Source organism: Thalassophryne amazonica, chromosome 2 (assembly GCF_902500255.1).
Source record: "Thalassophryne amazonica chromosome 2, fThaAma1.1, whole genome shotgun sequence".
In the NCBI taxonomy this organism is placed as follows: Eukaryota; Metazoa; Chordata; class Actinopteri; order Batrachoidiformes; family Batrachoididae; genus Thalassophryne; species Thalassophryne amazonica.
In genome coordinates, this window is record NC_047104.1 from 142,807,252 (window position 1) to 142,828,919 (window position 21,668).

At 40.9% G+C, this 21,668-nt stretch overlaps 1 protein-coding gene across 14 annotated transcripts in view; it reads left to right on the top strand.

Moving 5' to 3' along the window:
- baz2ba (bromodomain adjacent to zinc finger domain, 2Ba) overlaps positions 1–21,668 on the top strand; it is a 242,098-nt gene that overhangs the window by 195,298 nt on the left and 25,132 nt on the right. For 5 of the 14 annotated variants that reach the window (XM_034195278.1, XM_034195285.1, XM_034195327.1 and 2 more), the window contains 15 exons: positions 7,950–8,697; positions 8,815–9,078; positions 12,079–12,139; positions 12,842–12,950; positions 13,768–13,869; positions 14,506–14,728; positions 15,497–15,589; positions 16,773–16,834; positions 17,099–17,164; positions 17,847–17,912; positions 18,195–18,239; positions 18,489–18,521; positions 20,356–20,421; positions 20,712–20,852; positions 21,199–21,453. In XM_034195278.1, coding sequence (XP_034051169.1) covers positions 7,950–8,697; positions 8,815–9,078; positions 12,079–12,139; positions 12,842–12,950; positions 13,768–13,869; positions 14,506–14,728; positions 15,497–15,589; positions 16,773–16,834; positions 17,099–17,164; positions 17,847–17,912; positions 18,195–18,239; positions 18,489–18,521; positions 20,356–20,421; positions 20,712–20,852; positions 21,199–21,453 — 2,334 coding nt within the window. The remainder of the gene's footprint in view (positions 1–7,949; positions 8,698–8,814; positions 9,079–12,078; positions 12,140–12,841; positions 12,951–13,767; positions 13,870–14,505; positions 14,729–15,496; positions 15,590–16,772; positions 16,835–17,098; positions 17,165–17,846; positions 17,913–18,194; positions 18,240–18,488; positions 18,522–20,355; positions 20,422–20,711; positions 20,853–21,198; positions 21,454–21,668) is intronic. The other 9 variants (XM_034195305.1, XM_034195375.1, XM_034195311.1 and 6 more) reach the window with 5 other exon arrangements.

Genomic DNA, 21,668 nt, shown 5'->3' on the forward strand with positions numbered 1-21,668 from the left:
TATTTTCATTAGTTACTTCATCCAAACCATCAACATGTTTATTAGACCCCATTCCTACCAGGCTGCTCAAGGAAGCCCTACCATTATTTAATGCTTCGATCTTAAATATGATCAATCTATCTTTGTTAGTTGGCTATGTACCACAGGCTTTTAAGGTGGCAGTAATTAAACCATTACTTAAAAAGCCATCACTTGACCCAGCTATCTTAGCTAATTATAGGCCAATCTCCAACCTTCCTTTTCTCTCAAAAATTCTTGAAGGGTAGTTGTAAAACAGCTAACTGATCATCTGCAGAGGAATGGTCTATTTGAAGAGTTTCAGTCAGGTTTTAGAATTCATCATAGTACAGAAACAGCATTAGTGAAGGTTACAAATGATCTTCTTATGGCCTCGGACAGTGGACTCATCTCTGTGCTTGTTCTGTTAGACCTCAGTGCTGCTTTTGATACTGTTGACCATAAAATTTTATTACAGAGATTTGAGCATGCCATAGGTATTAAAGGCACTGCGCTGCGGTGGTTTGAATCATATTTGTCTAATAGATTACAATTTGTTCATGTAAATGGGGAATCTTCTTCACAGACTAAAGTTAATTATGGAGTTCCACAAGGTTCTGTGCTAGGACCAATTTTATTCACTTTATACATGCTTCCCTTAGGCAGTATTATTAGACGGTATTGCTTAAATTTTCATTGTTACGCAGATGATACCCAGCTTTATCTATCCATGAAGCCAGAGGACACACACCAATTAGCTAAACTGCAGGATTGTCTTACAGACATAAAGACATGGATGACCTCTAATTTCCTGCTTTTAAACTCAGATAAAACTGAAGTTATTGTACTTGGCCCCACAAATCTTAGAAACATGGTGTCTAACCAGATCCTTACTGTGGATGGCATTACCCTGACCTCTAGTAATACTGTGAGAAATCTTGGAGTCATTTTTGATCAGGATATGTCATTCAAAGCGCATATTAAACAAATATGTAGGACTGCTTTTTTGCATTTACGCAATATCTCTAAAATCAGAAAGGTCTTGTCTCAGAGTGATGCTGAAAAACTAATTCATGCATTTATTTCCTCTAGGCTGGACTATTGTAATTCATTATTATCAGGTTGTCCTAAAAGTTCCCTAAAAAGCCTTCAGTTAATTCAAAATGCTGCAGCTAGAGTACTGACGGGGACTAGAAGGAGAGAGCATATCTCACCCATATTGGCCTCTCTTCATTGGCTTCCTGTTAATTCTAGAATAGAATTTAAAATTCTTCTTCTTACTTATAAGGTTTTGAATAATCAGGTCCCATCTTATCTTAGGGACCTCGTAGTACCATATCACCCCAATAGAGCGCTTCGCTCTCAGACTGCAGGCTTACTTGTAGTTCCTAGGGTTTGTAAGAGTAGAATGGGAGGCAGAGCCTTCAGCTTTCAGGCTCCTCTCCTGTGGAACCAGCTCCCAATTCAGATCAGGGAGACAGACACCCTCTCTACTTTTAAGATTATCTCTGCTCCCCTCCACAGCATGTCTTTTTCCTGGTTCTCTCCCTCAGCCCCAACCAGTCCCAGCAGAGGACTGCCCCTCCCTGGGCCTGGTTCTGCTGGAGGTTTCTTCCTGTTAAAAGGGAGTTTTTCCTTCCCACTGTAGCCAAGTGCTTTGCTCACAGGGGGTCGTTTTTGACCGTTGGGGTTTTACATAATTATTGTATGGCCTTGCCTTACAATATAAAGCGCCTTGGGGCAACTGTTTGTTGTGATTTGGCGCTATATAAAAAAAATTGATTGATTGATTGATTGATGTTCACCAGAACAGGCAGCACGGTGGATTAGTGGTTAGCACTGATGCCTCACAACAAGAAGGTCGTGGAATTGCTTCCCGCCGTTTCTGTGTGAAGTTTGAATGTTCTGTCTTTTTTTGTTGTTGATTTTTTTGCATGTTGCCTTTCAAAGCTGCAAATGTCATCCCACCCCCACCAAACAATTACATCTTTCTGAGCGATTGTTGATATTGAGGAACCACATCATAAAATGGTGGAATTCAACCTGACCTTATTGAACTAATGCTGCATAAACGGTACATTTCTTTTTACTTCACACAAGTTAGTCATATAGTTTTTACAGTCAATACATGTTTCTCTTTAGTGACAGTGAAACTGGAAGTAAGAAGGATTCTTCAAATATTCTTTTTTTTTTTTTAAATGCTACAAAGCAGTAGCTTAGTGGTTAGCACTGTTGCCTCACAGCAAGAAGGTCATGGATTTGATTCCCACCTATGGCCTTCCTGTGTGGAGTTTGCATGTTCTCCCCGTGTTTGCATGGGTTTCCTCTCACATTTAAAGAGATGTAGGTTAGGTGAATAGGAAACTTTAGAATTGCCCAGAAGAGGTCTCGATCTCAATGGACTAACCTGGTTAAATCACATTTTTCCCATGTGAAACAGACATCTGACATATTTATTTATTTATTTTTATTTTTATTTGTCAACTATTTGGATAGTTGACTAATTAACGATCATAGCAATAATTAATTTGTTAATCTGCCAATTAAGGCATCAGTTAATCACGAGCTTTGAATTGAACATTCAGCTTTTGCCTCCTTCCCTGTCTTAGTGTATAGCACGTACTGACAGGCAATAAAGATAAAAATTTAAACCAAATGATCAAAATACATTTATTGAATGACCCTTAATGAATTACAGGTTGTTGCTCGTGGCCTGTTATATAAACATGCAGAGTTCCTGAAATGCCCACAACTGTGTGTATATACATACTATGTGACCCTCATTTTTCAACCTCTAAAATGTCAAGCTGTGTGTGAAAATACCCTCTACAATCCCAATCTGTGATTGTAATAACCCTCTAAAATTCAATCTAGTGTGTAGGCCATTTAGCTCAGTCACGAAGCCCCTCACTCATTACCACATTTTAATCTTACCGGTGTTCACCTGACAGAGCAACGGAAACTCTTCCACTGCTGTCCACATCATTACAGTCAGACCTTTCAGTAGAAGGTGCCAGGCTTCAGAATCTGACATCCACCCCACAGATTTTAACTGATAAAATAAAAAAAGTCAGACAGCATAAAAAGTCAGATATTAACCTCCACCTGTAACGTGTGCAGTGCACATAATTTTTCATGAAACGCTCTCTCACTATTCACACTTTCAATAACTCCTGTTTCATATGAGACATTTGTGCTGCCAACGTGTCATTAAAAAAAAACAAAAAAAAAAAAACTGATTTGTAACGTGTTACAAGTCTGCATGAATGAGGGTTACTAACCGGCGTTCCACGGTGTCTCCTTTTGTGTGGACAGGATTTACCAAGGTGTCTGGACTTAAACTTCCAAGATAAAAGTGGGTGCACATGCACCCTGAGATCTGTCAGTGATGACTGCAGGATTCTGACAATAAATATGCACATTAAATATGCTTCTACCGAAATATATTGTTTCAACCCGATCTCATGCCAAGTTTGTGATGGCGTCACAAAAAGTGATTTCATTTTCATTTCATTTTATTTCATTCATATAGCGCCAAATCACAACAAAGCTGCCTCAAGGTGCTTCACACAAGTACGGTCTAACCTTACCAACCCCCAGAGCAAGCCCACGGGCGACAGTGGTAAGGAAAAACTCTTTCTGATGATTTGAGGAAGAAACCTCAAGCAGACCAGACTCATAGGGGTGACCCTCTGCTTGGGCCATGCTACAGACACAGTTGACAATACTGTTACACAGGGAATTTTTGGAGTACTTGCTGGTGCACAGGACAGGAGGCCTGCAGAAGAAGACAGTGATTTAGTGATTAAATCTATTACGAGGTCTGTGAGAAAAGTATCCAACCTTTTTACTTTTTCAAAAACCGTATGGATTTCAATCACGTGTGATTGCATCAGCCAAGCTTGAACCTTTGTGCGCATGCGTGAGTTTTTTCACACCTGTCGGTTGCATCATTCGCCTGTGAGCAGGCTTTGTGTGAGCAGTGGTCCACCCCCCTCATCGTTTTTTTATTGCGAATAAATGTCTGAAGCATTTGAAGCTTTGCTGCATCAAGTTTTTTTCCAGAAACTGTGAGACCTCCAGGTGGACACCGGAAAATTAATATGGCTTTCAGGGACAATTTTATGGGGATTACACAGATTAAGGAGTGATCCAGACGGTTTAAAGACCGCCCACAACTGCTGAGAGTGCGCTGCGCTCCGAGCGCCGATCGACAGGCTGACACCCCTCTGAAACAACCAGATCATTTCTAACGTGAAGGCTTTGTTGATCCGGGACGTCGTCTGACTTTCACAAAAAAGGCAGAAGGCGTGGACATCACCACTTTTTCGGCACATTCCACTGTTACAGGAGTTTTTTTCATGGAAAGAAAAGCGGAGGGACGCGCCACGGAGCCGTTCATTACGTGGCACAAAACCACCTCCCTGTTGGTCTCTCAGGACGGCTTTCAGGTGGATTTCAGATGGCTGTCGGTTGCTTTTCAGTTGTGTGATTATCCGAGAAATTGAGCATGAGCTAGTCATGCCCCAACATGTCCTGTGAGGCTTGATCACGGCGTTGCTTTGCGCCATGCGGCTCCACCGCGACGCGCGGAACTCCTCCGCACGTCTGTCTCAATGTGCCAAAAAAGTGCTGATGTCCACGTCTTTTCACAATTCCTGTGCTAGTCAGACGACATACCGGATCAAGACAGCATCCAGTTTAGAAATGAACGCCACATTCCACTGTTACAGGAGTTTTTGTCATGGAAAGAGGAGCGGAGTTGAAGATCAGCACCTCCAAATCCGAGGCCATGGTTCTCGACCGGAAAAAGGTGCCTTGCCCTCTTCAGGTCGGTGGAATGTCCTTGCCTCAGGTGGAGGAGTTTAGGTATCTTGGGGTCTTGTTCACAAGTGAGGGACGGATGGAGCGTGAGATCGATAGACGCATCGGTGCAGCATCTGCAGTGATGCGGTCGCTGTATCGGACCGTCGTGGTGAAGAGAGAGCTGAGAAGGGGGGCAGAGCTCTCGATTTACCAGACGTTCCGACCCTCACCTATGGTCATGAGATTTGGCTCATGACCGAAAGAACAAGATCGCGAGTACAAGTGGCCGAGATGAGTTTCCTCCGCAGGGTGGCTGGGCGCTCCCTTAGAGATAGGGTGAGGAGCTCTGTCACTCGGGAGGAGCTTGGAGTCGAGCCGCTGCTGCTCCACGTCGAAAGGAGCCAGCTGAGGTGGCTCAGGCATCTTTTTCGGATGCCCCCTGGACGCCTCGCTGGAGAGCTGTTCCGGGCACATCCCATCGGGAGGAGGCCCCGGGGAAGACCCAGATCACGCTGGAGGGACTACATCTCTCAGCTGGCTTGGGAACGCCTCGGGGTTCCCCCGGAGGAGCTGGGGGAGGTGTGTGGGGATCGGGAGGTCTGGGCGGCTTTGCTTGAGCTCCTGCCCCCGCGACCCGACCAAGGATAAGCGGAAGAAAAAGAAGTTAGACTGGCCTGTATTGTTTGCACCAATACAGTTGATGGCACAGTTGGTGAAGCTGAAATGGGTTGATCCTACTCTCTGGGTACTCTTTAGTATGAAAAATATGTGTGCATTGTTTTGTGAAAAGTATTTTTGTTTAGATTTTTTTAATCAATCTTTGCAGGACTATGGCAGGATTACATGAATCTTAAGCATGTCCCTTAATTTTGGCTTTTTCATTCTAAGCACTGCACATTTTTCTATGCAATGTAACTCACGATTTGATGGGGTAGAGTACAACCTGGCCTAAAAACATTCAAGGGAAACACTGGTATAACTATATTTCTTGTTGTTATTATAGATAGCATGTATTATAATGATTACGTTTGAGTTGCATGTACAGAAATTTAATAAATGTGAGGAATTCAAGTCAACATAATTAACTGTGAACTTTTGACATCTTTAAGCTTTATGAATAATTTTGCGTCTTTGTGTCCCTATGTATGTAAAATGGAAAGGCTATTTTAATTTAGTGCTGTGTTTTAATGCAGTTTCAATTATTTTTACAACCTGAAGGTTATTAAAAAAACAACAGATATGCTTTGATTTGCATGATTGGTTTGCATGACGAACAAAACAATTGCACTGTGTTTTCCACACTTCATAACCATGCACACAGCGCAATGCAAGTGTCATTCCTAGTTTCCACCTGACATGTTTATGGCTGTAGCAGAGGCTGTAAGGAGATCAGGTGGATGAATAGGCGGGCTTCTGGACTTGAAGAATTGTTCAAAAATACTCGTACATCATCAAGATATATTACAACCAGTGTTTTGATGCATTAGAAACAGGAATCACACACTCCCACCTTAACAGAAAAAGAATATTCACGCAATCCATCTGCACAACAGCACACACAATGACAGTGGATTTCCAGTTAGTCAGAAGGAACAGTTTTTAACTTACCTTAAAAAGTGATGCAGGCAGCCTTTGTTGATACTTCCATTCATTCAGGAATTTGTGTGAGAGAGTCACCTCAAATCCCAGCTATGACAGCAGTATCTTACATGCATATGTAACGAGGTCATCAGGTGCTGTGCGGTTAGTAACCCTTGCTATCTGACTCCAAAAGGACATTCTAGCAACAAATGTCATTACCCTCTGGTTTTCCCCTCCTTGTAAGAGTTTTCACCTCCCAGCCCAAGGTTGTGAGTTTGCATCCAGTGAGGCACAGACATAATGCAGTTTATACATTGCTCATGCAAAGTGGCCAATGAACAATCTTCATAAAGCAGTTGATATGACAGGTGTTAATCCAACTATAATACCAGTTGCTACTCTTCAAGTGTTATGTCTCTTTTGTCTTCTGATTCTATGGTGTTCATTATGCTCACAACTTCATGCACTCACCAGTAATCCTTTCATTTCTGAGTGTGTCCTTTTAATTTTTATTCACAATCTCTTAGTTCACCTGTGTCTTAAAGGCAGTAGAAGGTGATGGAGTGCTCTCTTAAAAATCAATGGCATCACATTTCTACCTGATGGCACTAATGTCTTGATTGGTTCCTCAGTTGTGATCCTGAGGTTTTGTCAAACTTTTTAGAAAACATTCTTGGATGTTGAATGTTCTTCCTCAATTATTTAAAATCTGTGTATAGATTGTACATTTGCTTGTGGCACCACACATCTTTTTGGACTAGTTCTGGAGATGAACGAGATGATGAAAGAACTGGACATGAAGAGATCCAAAATTGTGCTCTGGAAGCCTTAGTCTAATTCTTTAGGGTTTTTTTTCCCTCCTGCTCTTAAATCAAGAAGGCACTGGTTCTTCAGTTAGGCTCTTAAATACAAGCAAAGGTTCCCCTGTTACCCCCAGATTATGCTAAATAGTCTTTCAAAAGCTTTTACAAGTAATTCCATCAATTTATGGAATCTTCTGGACTCATCCATGCTGTCTAAAGAGGCATTCATCTTACTATATGTAAACCGTTGATCTACTGATAATCTTCACACTCAAGTCAAATGTGGGAGCACATGTGCGGACTGATATGTGTCAGTGCATAATAAGTGAAAACTGGGATAGCTATCTTACAGCTATTATTTTTAAATAACTTCATATGGAAATAAAACAAACATTTTAACTGACTTAACACACACATTTCTTAATAACATGGACTATGTGGAATAGCGGAAAAGTGTATATAGATGTATAACCCTGAGAGATACTCACTCAGTACCTCTTTATGTGAACTCAGCCCAGTATAATGCATTTGTATTGTTTGTGTTTTGCAAGAAACACAAAGACACAGTTAGGAACAGATAAGTGTACCAGACCAGTGGTTGTCATTATAGTTTTGTCACCTGCTCAAATGGTCAGTAGTGATGGAAGCTTACAGGTGGAGCCACTCCACATTGTTTGTCTTTTTCTTCTAATTTTTCTTTCATTTCTCCTTCTTTCTATCTCACTCTTTGTCTCTCTTTTATCTCCCCACTCTTCTTCTCAGATCACCCAAGGGCAGGCATTCCCAGCAGATCTTAAAAAACAGCAGCAGGGTCCAAACAAGTCTCCAAAGAAGACATCACTGTCTTCATTACCATTGCCACCCACTCTGCCTCCTCCACCCCAAAACAATCACTCCAACCTCTTTCTCTCTAGTGCCCTGCTTGGGCTTCCCGAACCCCATCATCCCAACGGAGTCATCCAAAACACCACTCAGGACGCACCTCTGGCCCTCATCACCAAACCTCGCAAAGACTGTCAAGGTAAATCCCCTCAGTCCGACTGTGATGCTGGTTCTATGCCTGTCAATCTGTGCACAGGGGCAACTAGGAGCCAGACCACTGCCCAGGTTGGGCCTCCGTCACAGCCCCCCACTACCTCACCCCATGCCACAGGCCATGGATCTAGAAAGAGCAAGACCCCCAAGGTTAAGGGACAGACACCAAGTCTGGTCCAGGGACAGGGCCAGGGACAAGCAAACCCTTTAGCTGACTGGAAGGGCTTCTCTCAAAACCATCTTGTGCAGTCTCTGGTAGATTTGTTTCGTGGAGGAGAATCTGGTATCGGGATTCCTGGAGTTAGTATCCCTGGGGTTGGAATTCCTGAGGTTGGGATCCCTGGGACTTGTAATCCCACAGCTGGTCTACCTGCTAACAAAGAGTCTGATGACTCAGTGGATGACGACGAGGAGGAGGAGGACAATGAACTTGAGGAAGATGATGATGAAGAAGAGTCGGATGACAGTTTGTCAGGTTGGTTTTGTTTTTCAAGAATCACAGAAATCCAGTTGAAAGTCACATTTCTAATTAGCCTTTTTAATTTTGTATTAACTCCTTATTTTTGTCTTTGTTTCCCCCCCCACAATTCAGAATCTGATAGCAACTCAGATAGTGACATCTCTGGGAAGAAAGTGAAGGACTTAAAGCTGCTGCCATCTGGATTGTCTTCTAAGAAGGAGATGACCCCTCGCAGGCTAACCAAAGGCCCAGAACTACTGAAAACCTCAACCAATCACACAGCCACCAGCTGCTCCCCTCTCAACCTACAGGTCATAAAGACTCCCACCAGTGACACCAGCTCCAGTGCCTTGGCCTATCCGGGCTCTTCCTCTTACAGCCTAGCTACTCCATTAGGTAAGGTGTTTAAAGTTTTGGTAATAATAATAAATTTTTAAAAATGCAGTTGATTTTTTTATGTGATTCTAGCCCACAAATTAATGATATCTATTACAGACCAGGTATAACCTCTTCACCAGTTTTTATGAAAATGTCTTCTAGCAGCACACGCTGTTTCGATTTTGAATTTTTTTGTTTTGTTTTACATCTTGCCTCAATCTCCATTCAAAAATGTTTTGAGTTCTTTCAGCTTATTTTAACCATTTCCTACTTAAAAACAAAAACCACCCACAAAGGAGATGTCTGCAAAAATACTTTATTGATAGAGGTCACAAATATTTGCTTACGGGTTAGTGTGTAGCTGTTTACTGATTATTTGAATAGGGGCCTTGACCACACTGTTACTGTGTGTTATACTGTGTAGAATAGAGAAGGATTGCAGCGCTTCTGGAATAACAGAACATCCTTCTCTGATGACTGAATGAAGAAGGCTGTTGTTTTTGTAGAGGCAGGAAGAAGGCTGTTGGTTGTCATGGTTCTGAGGTCCTGTAGGGGCATGCCTAACAACCATGACAACTTGTTTAGGACAATGAAGTTAATTTCTGCCTTCTTTCATTGCAGCAAGATTATACGATCAGAGAAAATACGATGCATTTAACTTACTAGGAATGTTCTAAACAAAAAAATCCAGCCCTTTGCCTTTAGGCTTTCTTTCTTTCATCTCTTCTTAAGTAGAATTTATTTACAAGATAATAGGATATGATTTAAACACTGAAAGAAAAAGGATTCCTATTTTCAGGATTGACATTTGAGGGGGGTTTTGGGGGGCGATCGAGCAGTGTTTAACTGTGCATATTTACCCTTTGTACTGATGAGTATGGTTTTGAGTGGTTACATCTAAGTTCTACATGTGGACTACACATTAATGAAATAGGAAACACTACCAGTATATGGCACTGTATGGTAAACCTGTTTGGCATAGGTAGCTCTCAAAAACTGAGTGATCGTGTAAGAAGAAGACTAATGAGAGAAGCCAACAAGACAACCAGGGAACTCTGAAGGAGTTACACGCTTCTGTTGCTGTGATTGGAATACCTGTGCATGGTGCAGCTTTTGATGGTAGATTGGAATACAGACGGATTTTCCTGCAAGAAAACAAGTCAGTTTGAGGATTGTGCACTGAAAAACGTGAAACACAGTGCACTTCATTCAAAGTACTTATTTACATTGGTCTAATGAAAAATTGTGGTTTCCAGTTTAAATCTGCTGGAACCACTTTACAAAATCATAAATATACATTGTGAGAAACTAAAAAAATTAGCTGTAACAAATTACATCATTTTTTTAAAGTTGATCCAAAGTAGCATTTTTTTCAGTGTGTCTCTTGTCTGCTTTGTGGTAATCTGTAGCTGTATTCAACAATATCCTTCTCTGTGCCACCCAAGAGGCAAAATTGTGTCACTGTCCAAACATTTATGTATTTCATTGCATTTCTGTTAAAGGTGTTAACATTTGGAATAATTGACCTGATAACATCAAACATCTAACATTATCTGGTACCTTAGTCAGCTTTTAAAAGGCTCTATAAGAACAATATAATTACTTGTTATAATCTGATGAACTATGTTTAAAGGATTTTTGTATTGTTTTTGGGTATTGTGCACAGTGTTTGGAATTTTTGTTTGATTAATTTATACTGTTTGTGCTGGCGATTGCTGTATGTGTATGTATGTATGTATGTATGTGTGTATATATATATATATATATATATATATATATATATATATATATATATATATATATATATATATATATATATATATATATATATATACAACCCCTGGCAAAGATTATGGAATCACCGGCCTCGGAGGATGTTCATTCAGTTGTTTAATTTTGTAGAAAAAAAACTGATCACAGACATGACACAAAACTAAAGTCATTTCAAATGGCAACTTTCTGGCTTTAAGAAACACTATAAGAAATCAAGAAAAAAAATTGTGGCAGTCAGTAACGGTTACTTTTTTAGACCAAGCAGAGGGAAAAAAAAAATATGGAATCACTCAATTCTGAGGAAAAAATTATGGAATCATGAAAAACAAAAGAACGCTCCAACACATCACTATTATTTTGTTGCACTACCTCTGGCTTTTATAACAGCTTGCAGTCTCTGAGGCATGGACTTAATGAGTGACAAACAATACTCTTCATCAATCTGGCTCCAACTTTCTCTGATTGCTGTTGCCAGATCAGCTTTGCAGGTTGGAGCCTTGTCATGGACCATTTTCTTCAACTTCCACCAAAGATTTTCAATTGGATTAAGATCCGGACTATTTGCAGGCCATGACATTGACCCTATGTGTCTTTTTGCAAGGAATGTTTTCACAGTTTTTGCTCTATGGCAAGATGCATTATCATCTTGAAAAATTATTTCATCATCCCCAAACATCCTTTCAATTGATGGGATAAGAAAAGTGTCCAAAATATCAATGTAAACTTGTGCATTTATTGATGATGTAATGACAGCCATCTCCCCAGTTCCTTTACCTGACATGCAGCTCCATATCATCAATGACTGAGCTCTCCAAGGTGTGATCACTCCTTTTTAGATGCAGACTAACGAGCAGATCTGATTTGATGCAGGTGTTAGTTTTGGGGATGAAAATTTACAGGGTGATTCATATATATATGTGTGTGTGTGTGTGTGTGTGTGTGTGTGTGTGTGTGTGTGTGTGTGTGTATACACTTATACACTTTACTTTTGTGGTAAAAGGGTTGGGCATTCATAAGCTTTTGCTTCTGCCCGCACCCTTTCAGTCACACAGGTTCACTGTTAAATTGTCCTGTTTATGAGTTTTTTGTTATTGTTGAGTCTGTGTGCCGAATAAATTCATTCATTCATGTACCTGACCATATGTTGTTAGTTACCTGGTATGATGAGGTTGTGGAATGTTACAGTACATTATGGATTCAGTCATACATGGTGCTGTTGTGACAATGGCTGAACTCTGTCTGCAGGTTTTGAAAAGAGGAAGAGGGTGACGGATGAGAAGGATTTGAGGATACCTCTGGAGTTAGGGTATGTACGGGAGCCTAAGAGAAAGAAAACTCCAGTTTCTAAAATGCAGACTGTGTATTTGGTTTTGTTGCTTAATCGTACACTGCCAATGTGCTGTTTTCACTGGCACAGAAGAGCAGATTTTAGCCAAACCATGTGGTAATCCTATGCTTTTCCACTTTGCCCATGCGGCAAGTGATACTCGAGCCAACCTGTGAAACTGTGGCCATGTGCAGGGTTCGGAGCGAGCAAGTAATCATGTTCTCTGGCCTCAGCCATGCCTGCTACATCTTGATCAAATCTCCATCAAGTGATGAGATAGCTCAATTTGTTCCCTCAATTCTTCTCTTGTTGACAGTTTTATTTTGTTTTGTTGCCATTACTACAAATTCAGAACTTAAAAAGAAAAGCACTATGAGATTCATGCAGAAAGCAACACACAGCAGCATTATGTTTCGTGTTACCGTTTGTTGTTCATATAGTAAAACCTAAAACACTGCTCACTCTAGTTGTAAAGTTGAGCTGCCGCAGTCAGACTATGGGTTCTGGTCACACTTGTTGATGTTACTGTACAGCTCAGGTATTTCAGCTGTGTGTAAAAGCAGCACTAAAATACAGGAATGCTCACATGAACATGCGAGTGCCTGCACAGTCACATGCACTATGCAGACTGTTTTTGATGAAAAACTGTTTTTTTTTTTCTTCTATTCTTAAAAAACTCAGGTGGCGGAGAGAAACAAGGATCAAAACACTGGCTGAGCGGCCTCAGGGTGATGTGGCCTATTATGCCCCCTGTGGCAAGAAACTAAGGCAGTATCCAGATGTTGTGAAGGTACCTTGGTCTAGTGACCCTTTAGTATCAACTAAAGCTGTGATGCAGAGGCAAATGTGTTGAGGCAAAGTAGATGAGCCACTTTGCACCTGAGATTACAGAGAGAAGGCAAAATCACTGTCATGAGTACGGCTTTTGATTTGCCGCGGATAAGATTTGCAACACTGCCCATCCACTTTACTCAAATGATTGCTTGTGCATCAGGATTTGTTTTGTTAGCTGCACAATCACTCCAGCTGCACCCCCCCCACCCCACCCCACTCCCCCACTTTCTGTGACCCCATTAGTGAGAGATTATATTCACTCCCTGTGCCACTTTTTCCACTCTTATTTTCAACACACACACAAAAAAGGAGTGGTTCATGTTGGGATGCACAGCTTTGGCCCCTTTGCGCCAGCATCTTATAATCTACAGCTTTCTCTCTTTTCTTCTTTTAAAGCTACAAATATGTTTGTCACAGCTGCCTCAGACTGCAGCGTCCAAACTGAAAAACAAAACAAAACAAAAAAAAAAAACAAAGATTCACTCACTAGGCAGCAAAAAGCCTAGCATGGCCACACATAAATATGAAAGGGTCTGAATTGTGCACCCCAAGGTCAAAACTGTTTCTGTCTTCTGAGAGCGTTTGCTCTTTTTTTGCACCCCCTCCCCTCCCCTTGCTTTTATAGTGATTAGTAGCGCTGCACAGATCCACGCTGTAATATTAGTCTCTCTCCAATATAGTGTCTTCCATTTACTTTCACATGTCGCTAATTTCCCAATAATTTTATTTTTATATCTGCCTAAACCAACATCAATATATTTTCTCTTCTGTAGTATCTATCCAGAAATGGAATAAGTGGCATCACGCGTGATAATTTTAGCTTCAGTGCAAAGATCAGGGTTGGTGACTTCTATGAAGCCAGAGAAGGACCCCAGGTGACTGCCTTTCATCTCTCTCTCTCTCTCTCTCTATCTATCTATCTATCTCTCTCTGTATCTCTGTCTCTCTCTCTGTCCCCTGATCCCTGTTCATCTTTTCATCTAGCGACAGGCTAAGCTTCATGCAGCAGTCACTGTCAGGGCCTGGATAGGTATCTGCCAAAACCTTCAGTAGTTGTAGCTCATAGCTCTGTCACTGTGCATGAAAAAGAATGTAATGATCAGTTCACATTACTTCCACAGGTGACCAGTCATATATCTCAAACTGTGTGTCTGTGATACTGAGATATCCTAAAAGTGGATGATTGTGTACAATGGGGAAAAACCAGAGGGGAAACAATTTAATTCATATCATTCTTAGGTGTTATGAAGTACATTATTAAGAGGTTGCCCCCAGTGCTGATAAGTAAAGTTATTTTAATTTAATTTATTATTTAATGATGCCTTACCTGGGCATTGTAGCAGGATTGTGATTAAAAAAGTGACATAGTGACAGAAAATTCTTAATTTAATCTTAATTAAATCTCTTGGAAACCAGATGAAAGTCTATTTTCGTATTGTTGTCAACAATTGATTTACTGTTTTCTCTCCACCCCTCCCAATGTCTCCATCTCTACCCTTCGCTCTATGAAGGGTTTACAGTGGAGCTTGTTGAAGGAAGAGGAGGTCATTCCTCGTATTTTGGCGATGGAAGGTCGCAGGGGACGACCCCCAAATTCAGAACGATCGTTGGGGACTGAAGGAGCCAAAGGTACACGGCGGAGAAAGGGGCGACCCCCTAATGTGGGCGATCCACTAGTCCCAGAGGGGCCCAGTCCCAGTGAGGTCAAACTTCTGCGGAAACTTGAGGCTCAAGGTTAGAAGAGGAAATTAGCCCTGAAATATGTTTGTCATAAGTGCATTTCCCATTAATCAACCAAGTATTATGCAGGTAGCCAAGGCCAGGCAGGGATTACGGTAATATTTCACTTTTCCTATAGTGGGCTATCCAGAATGCAGGGTAAACACACAAATTCTAAAATGCTAGTTTCCTAATTTCTTACTGTGTAGACATAGCTGGATACAATTGAAGTAGGATAATAGGACCTTGTACCAAACAAGATTCTTAGTGTTTGCACATGCGGGGCTTTTGTTTATCTTTGATAATATAACTGCCAGCAGAAGCAGATGCTGGAGGATGATGACAGTGGAAATACATTTTTTAGTATAGCAGCAGAACCCTCTAGTGGTGTTACACAGTTGACCGTACTGTACTAAAGTTACTTAAACAATGCATAAAAATTCAGTAAGGTATATCTTATAAATTATATTCCAATTCTAAGGTGGAACTATGCCAGTATACAAAGGTATATCTAAATATCTAAAAAGGAAGAGTAAAATAGGAGAGTAGAAAAGAGTAGAGTAGAGCCACTTAGACTAGAGTAGAGCATGACTTTAAATTAATAAAGAGGATGTTGATTTCTATTGGAAAAGTGTTTGTTTTGTAACATGCCTATAATTCTGCAGATATTTTACAGGAGTTATAGAAATGTCTCATTGAAACTGCTCAGCAGATTGTACATTGTTCAGCAGCATTTTAGGGAATCTCCTGAAATTTATACTGTTGTCTTTTTGTTCTGTTTAGAAATAGCCCGACAAGCTGCCCAGATGAAACTGATGAGGAAACTGGAAAAGCAAGCACTGGCGCGTGCAGCCAAAGAAGCAAGGAAACAGCAAGGTAAATGCTTTTTGTTGTGCCACTGTTTACAAGACCTCTGGTCTGCCACAGCACAGGGCTGGTGATTGTTTGGGTGGAACAGAGTCTCTGGGACTAGTTGTCCAACTTGTAAACTGTGGACCTTACAGTCCTAACCATTCCAGCGTGCTTCCCTGTTTTCAGTTTGCTTTTGTCATATGTTTTACACATACTGTATATAGTAGTCTGTCTCTGGGGGGGGTCTACAGAAAACATAATAGGCTGTAATATTAACATTACACTGTTGCAGGCGACTGGCAGCGATATGTGAAGGCAAGCTGAGTGTACGTATTATATATGTCATATTAACCTGCTTATGTAAGGTGCGACTGAGTGTTGCGCTTGAGACAGGACCGGATTTTAGATCTGGTTTTTGCTGGTTTAATGTGCAACTGTTTTGGGTTACCAGATGATGGCAATGCACCAGATCTGTACACAACCACACCTGATTTTCAGAACAACACGCTCTCAAGAGTACAAGTACTACTTAATTGTAAAAGACTGACCCGTTAAAAAATTTTAAATTAAACTTTACCATTTGCCGACTTCTCTGCTGTGTGGAATATGAGGTTGTTTTCCATCGCCATTATCCAACAGATGTGCAACGAGTAAAGTAAAACTTCTGATATTGTGCCTCAGGCTTAGATCTGGTCCAAGCTGTCTTGGTCAGACCTGGTGATTGGTCTAGCCAGTGTTGTGGATGATACTGTTGACTGGATTGACTTAAGAAAATATTGTGCTTTTGTTAGTTTACCCGAGATTAAGTTGTTAATCTTAACTTTTTAAAAAATCTATATCATTTACATATTTTCAAATGGTAATTTGCTTTACAGCCTTCTACTTTCTGTTTGCACTCTCTGACAGAGCTTCACTTACTTGAGTTTTACATGCTGATATTTGTAATGATGTTGTTGGATGTTATAATTAGCATGTCTGTAAGTGTGATGATAGTTTGTGGAAATGACTCATCTTAATTGTGATCTTGTTTGCATGTAATTTGTTCTCAGGTTTCTCTTTATGAAAGCACTTTGAACTTTGTGACGATTAAAGACGGAATGAAAGAAGTCTAATAATTGTAATTCTCCTGGATATGGATGTTATTTGTGCGGCTGGTTTGTAGGTCATGTGTGCGGTTACTAATACGAAACGGGCTTTTCTCTTGTAGCTATCAGGGCAGCAGAGGAGAGGAGGAAGCAGAAAGAGCAGATCAAGATTCTCAAGCAGCAGGTGGGTCTGCTTTACGAGTGTGCTGACAAATCTTTTTCTTTCTCCTCACCTCAGTGTTCTGACACACGTCGTCCCTGTTTGCACAGCAAGAAATGCTGAATGCTGCTTTTTCGGTGCTTTTAACCCTTCAATTACATCATTACTGCTAGCACTAACCTTATTGCGTTTTTTTTTTTGTTTGTGTGTGTTTGAAAAGTGATGTTATCAAAGGATGTTTTTCAGTTTCTGAAATATCAAGAGATTATGCTTCTTTTTTTTCAACAGGAGAAGATCAAGCGTATTCAGCAAATTCGAATGGAGAAGGAACTGAAAGCGCAGCAAATTTTGGAGGTACAGAATCAGATCCAACAGCACATTCCTGGATAGCTTCAGCCCCTCAGTCTATAGTGTTTTAATCTTCCTAAAGCTCATTACTGAACTGCAGCATGCATTGGAGGAGCTGCGTCTTCTTAGGCATAATTCCACATGGAACTAATGCTAAATTGGTCTTGGTTGATGGCTGTTGAATATTAAAATGGCTGTTGCTGCCTCTTCAGACCTTATTTAAATTGGACAGAAAAGTCCTTTTTTTCCATCACACAACACACAACAGTTTAGCATAAGTGGGTCGATAGAAAAAGGGGGTGGGGGGTGTGCTGTTTTTTTTTTTTTCACACACACAGAAACATGCAAAGGTGCATGCATGTTGACTTGCACAGGCACAATCTTTCACAGGCACATGCAATTATTCTCTAGGAGCTTCAAAGTGTTTTAGCAGGACTAAATCAATTTAGACTTCACACGGTTGGCAAGTCACTCTTAACAGGACGCTTCAGAAATTTCACAATTACATATTAAAGAGATACATTATTCATTTTCCTGTGTTTTACAAATTTGACTGGCATTCGGGGGCAGGAAATCGTTACTTAAACCAGAAAACTGCAAACAATCAGGGTGCAGAAAAGCCCTAACTAAAGACAAGCTGATTGATGCGTGTCTTTCTATGATTCTTGACCTTCATCTTTATTCACAGGCAAAGCGGAGAAAGAAGGAAGAAGCTGCCAATGCCAAAATATTAGAGGCTGAAAAACGGATAAAGGTACCATATGTGTAGATTTTCCGTAAAATCCTCCAAGCAGATGTAGGATAGCAATTAGTTTAATAAGGACAAGTGTCAATTGGAACATGGGGCAATTTTTTTCTCTCTAAAATTGCATTAATTAAAACATGTGCATTTACCGATATATGGAGCCTTGTTTTACTTGAGTTGTACATTTACATCAGTATGTCGACATGGGCTGAAATTCTATCAAGTTTCATGATATCGGCACTATGAAAGTGTATTGATTTTTTGCTCATCTTCTCTTTTTCTGCTTTCAAGGAGAAGGAGCTGAGAAGACAGCAGGCAGAGATTTTGAAACACCAGGTAGGCATTCAAGACAACTTACAGACCTCTTGAACATAATAGTTTATTGCTGAGTTACGTGTGTGTGTGTTTGTGTGTGTGTGCGCGTGCATACTATATGCGCATTTAACTGCAGGCATGTGTGAGTATATGTGTAAGCAGCTAGTATTCATGATAAAACTCTTCAGTATTTCTTTTCATGGAATCCTGTGCTTAATGGTAATTGATATGACTTCTGTTCCATAATATTTTGCCAACTCTCTCTGCCAGGAGTTGGAGAGGCATAGACTAGATATGGTATGGGTATGTTTATTTTTGTACATCTAACACCTGCATCGTGTAACTGGTTGTGTTATGGTTGTCATAGCAATGCATTAAGTGTAGCACTGGCTGCTGTCATACTACATTCTTCTGCATGGCTTTCCAGCAAAACCAACAAAAGAGAAACGAGTCAGTATGCTGCCTCCATCTGCTCGTCCTGAGGGACAACTGACCCTGTCACGGTGGCCCAGGCAGCTTCTGCCCCCCCCCCCCCCCCATCCTCCTCCCTTCTACTCAGAATGCATTGCAAAGACTGCTAGCCAATCCACACTCACTGTCTCAAAGTGCACTCGAGGAGTTTCCATCCATCACATTGCAATGTTTCACTGTTGTATTGGAGTAGCCTGTGTTGCCCGTGAGTGCTTGACAATTCGGCCCCCCCCCCCTCCCCTCCGACGTTAAGCTTCTGTCTGTTCGTCCGTGCATCTTTTCTGCAGTCCACAGAGTGCTGGACTTTAACCCGCCTCGTTCCAGCCTCTCTGGCGTTCACTGTTCCTTGTACTCTGCACAAAGAATGAGAAGAGCTACCAGGAATCATCTTGTCTTTATGGTGGAGTTGCATCAAGACAGAGTAGACCTCACAGGGTGCTGAAAACAACAGCGTAACCAATTCCACGATGAGGACAAATATGGTTCTGTGTTGCATTTTGTGGCCTGGCTGTCCCTGCTTGTAGCTCTTCTCACTCATGCACAGTTGCAGCTGACTCATAGGGTCTTCCTTCATCTTTTAACAGTGGGTTTGATTGTGCAATCAATCCCCGGCACCTTCAGTTGTAGGTTATTATGTGCAGTTTTACTGTTTAAATATCAGTTAAAATTTAATTAATGCAGTTTAATTATCGATTTAATTGTCCTCTTGTGGTCAATGAAGTGTTATTACATTGTGTTTACTGTAGCCTGATATGATCATTATCCTCATGTCTCTGAGCAGCAAAACAATCCAAATGCAGCAGGCTCTATGAGTGCAGACATTTTTTAACTCTATATTTATTAGGCATTCCGATTGGAGATGAATCAGGCCAGTATGGATACAAATCTGTTGTAATCAGGCGGTTGGCATCCACAGACATTTGTTTATTACAATGATGTCATTAATTAGCCTGTCTGGAAATGTCCTTTCTATTTAAGTCCTAATAGAGGCTGTTGTGTGAGGAGGTTGGATTTTTATTTATTTATTTACTTTTTAAAATCTCGGAGGGAATGACAGCTTGATATGTTACAGCAGAGAGTTGAAAGAGATCATACAGAATGATTGTCACTCACTTGTGATTCCTGTGTCCTTTTGGACTCTTCCATGCTTAAAAGGAAAAACAAATTATCCCATCGTGTTGTTTAAGCTGCCGGCAGCAGCAAAACGAGCCTGCTGTTTACAACTGCTCTTTACTATGCATTCCACCTCCTCATCCACTCAACACATTATCTGAATGATGCATCATATAAGCATCAGTGTTGGAGTTTAATATTTTTGGCAAGTCAGAAGACCTCTGACGGCCAGTATTTTGTTGCTTTTGTTGCGTCAGCTGTAGTCTAGAGGCACCGTCACCGATTCCAGCTGCTTCTTGTTTTTGAGCCTGTCATCACATCTACTTTGTATCGCATCTATATGTTGCTTTTGGTTGTCATTGTACTACTGTATTCTTCACTTATGCTTCCACCATACATGTGAAAGTGTATACATGTGAAGCATTGTACTGTGTTTGTTTAAGTACTGTATGGTGCCGCTATTGAATTTAGTATCAGCACACATTTATCTGTCATCGGATACTTTATGTACATGGTGTGCTTGTTAATGTATTTTTGTTTTCTTCTACTCCAGGAGAGGGAGAGGAGGAGGCAACATGTAATGCTGATGAAGGCTGTTGAGGCTCGTAAGAAAGCAGAGGTAGGTCACATGCAGCCCAGTACTTAAAAAGAGTCCAAGTCTTTATTTACTGGATGAGTTCCTGTTTCTCTCTCTCTTGTGTGCTCTTTCCGTCCATTCATTTTTTTTTACACGCTTACCAAGTCAAAGGATTGTGGCCCTCAAGCACTTTTTCCTTTGAATGCACTGCAGCATCAGGCTGAATTCTAATAGCACTCAGAAAACTCAAGCAAACCTTCGTGTCAGTTTTTTTTTTACACACGCACACACATTTCACTTCCTAAAGTTTCCCCGAATTTTGGATTCTCTAGGAGCGTGAGCGCTTGCGCCAGGAGAAAAGAGATGAGAAGCGCCTGAACAAAGAGCGCAAACTGGAGCAACGGCGGCTGGAGCTGGAGATAGCGAGGGAACTAAAGAAACCCAATGAAGACATGTGTCTCTCTGATCATAAGGTAATTAAAACAAAAAATAATACATCCTGTAAACACTTCTGTAGGCAAAAATGTCAACCTAATAAATGTTCATGTGTGTGGTGTATGTTATCATACATGATGTCCAATAAATGGTCAGTGCTTGCATGTAGTTGCTAGTAAAAATAGTAACTTTGACCAACAGAGAGGTATAGTCCTGAGGCTTCTAAGTTAATGAACTAAATAAATCATATGTTGGGTGTAAAACACTAAGCAGCAATTCTGTGAACATGTGTGCCCCCTAGTGGGTACATGATTGTATTACATAATGAAGATTTGAATTGCTGCAAATTGGGATGCACCATCACACGCACCTCTTTTTGTGCAGTCTCTTCCAGAGTTCTCACGGATTCCAGGGCTAATATTGCCAGGGAGAGCCGTGGCAGATTGCTTGATGCTGATGCAATTCCTGAGAGGTTTTGGGAAGGTTTTAGGGCTGGACTTGAATGCGGATATTCCCACGCTGGGCATGCTGCAAGAGGGCTTGCTCAATGTTGGGGACAGCATGGGTCATGTCCAAGATCTTCTGGTGAAACTGCTTTCTCTGGCTGTCTGTGATCCCGGTTTGCCACCAGGACAAAAGGTGAGCTACTTTACTTTGTGAAACAAAAGGCACATACACACAAACTGGTGAAGTTTATATAAAGTGCACTTTAATTTTGCACAGCTTTGAATTACCAAATCAAAAACACGTGTAATATTTGTTACATGCGTTATACATGTGAGGCGAAGGTCGAGCACTCTTGCACCATCTTTTGCAAACTTTCAGAAGTCAGATTAACTTGATTTTGTATTGAC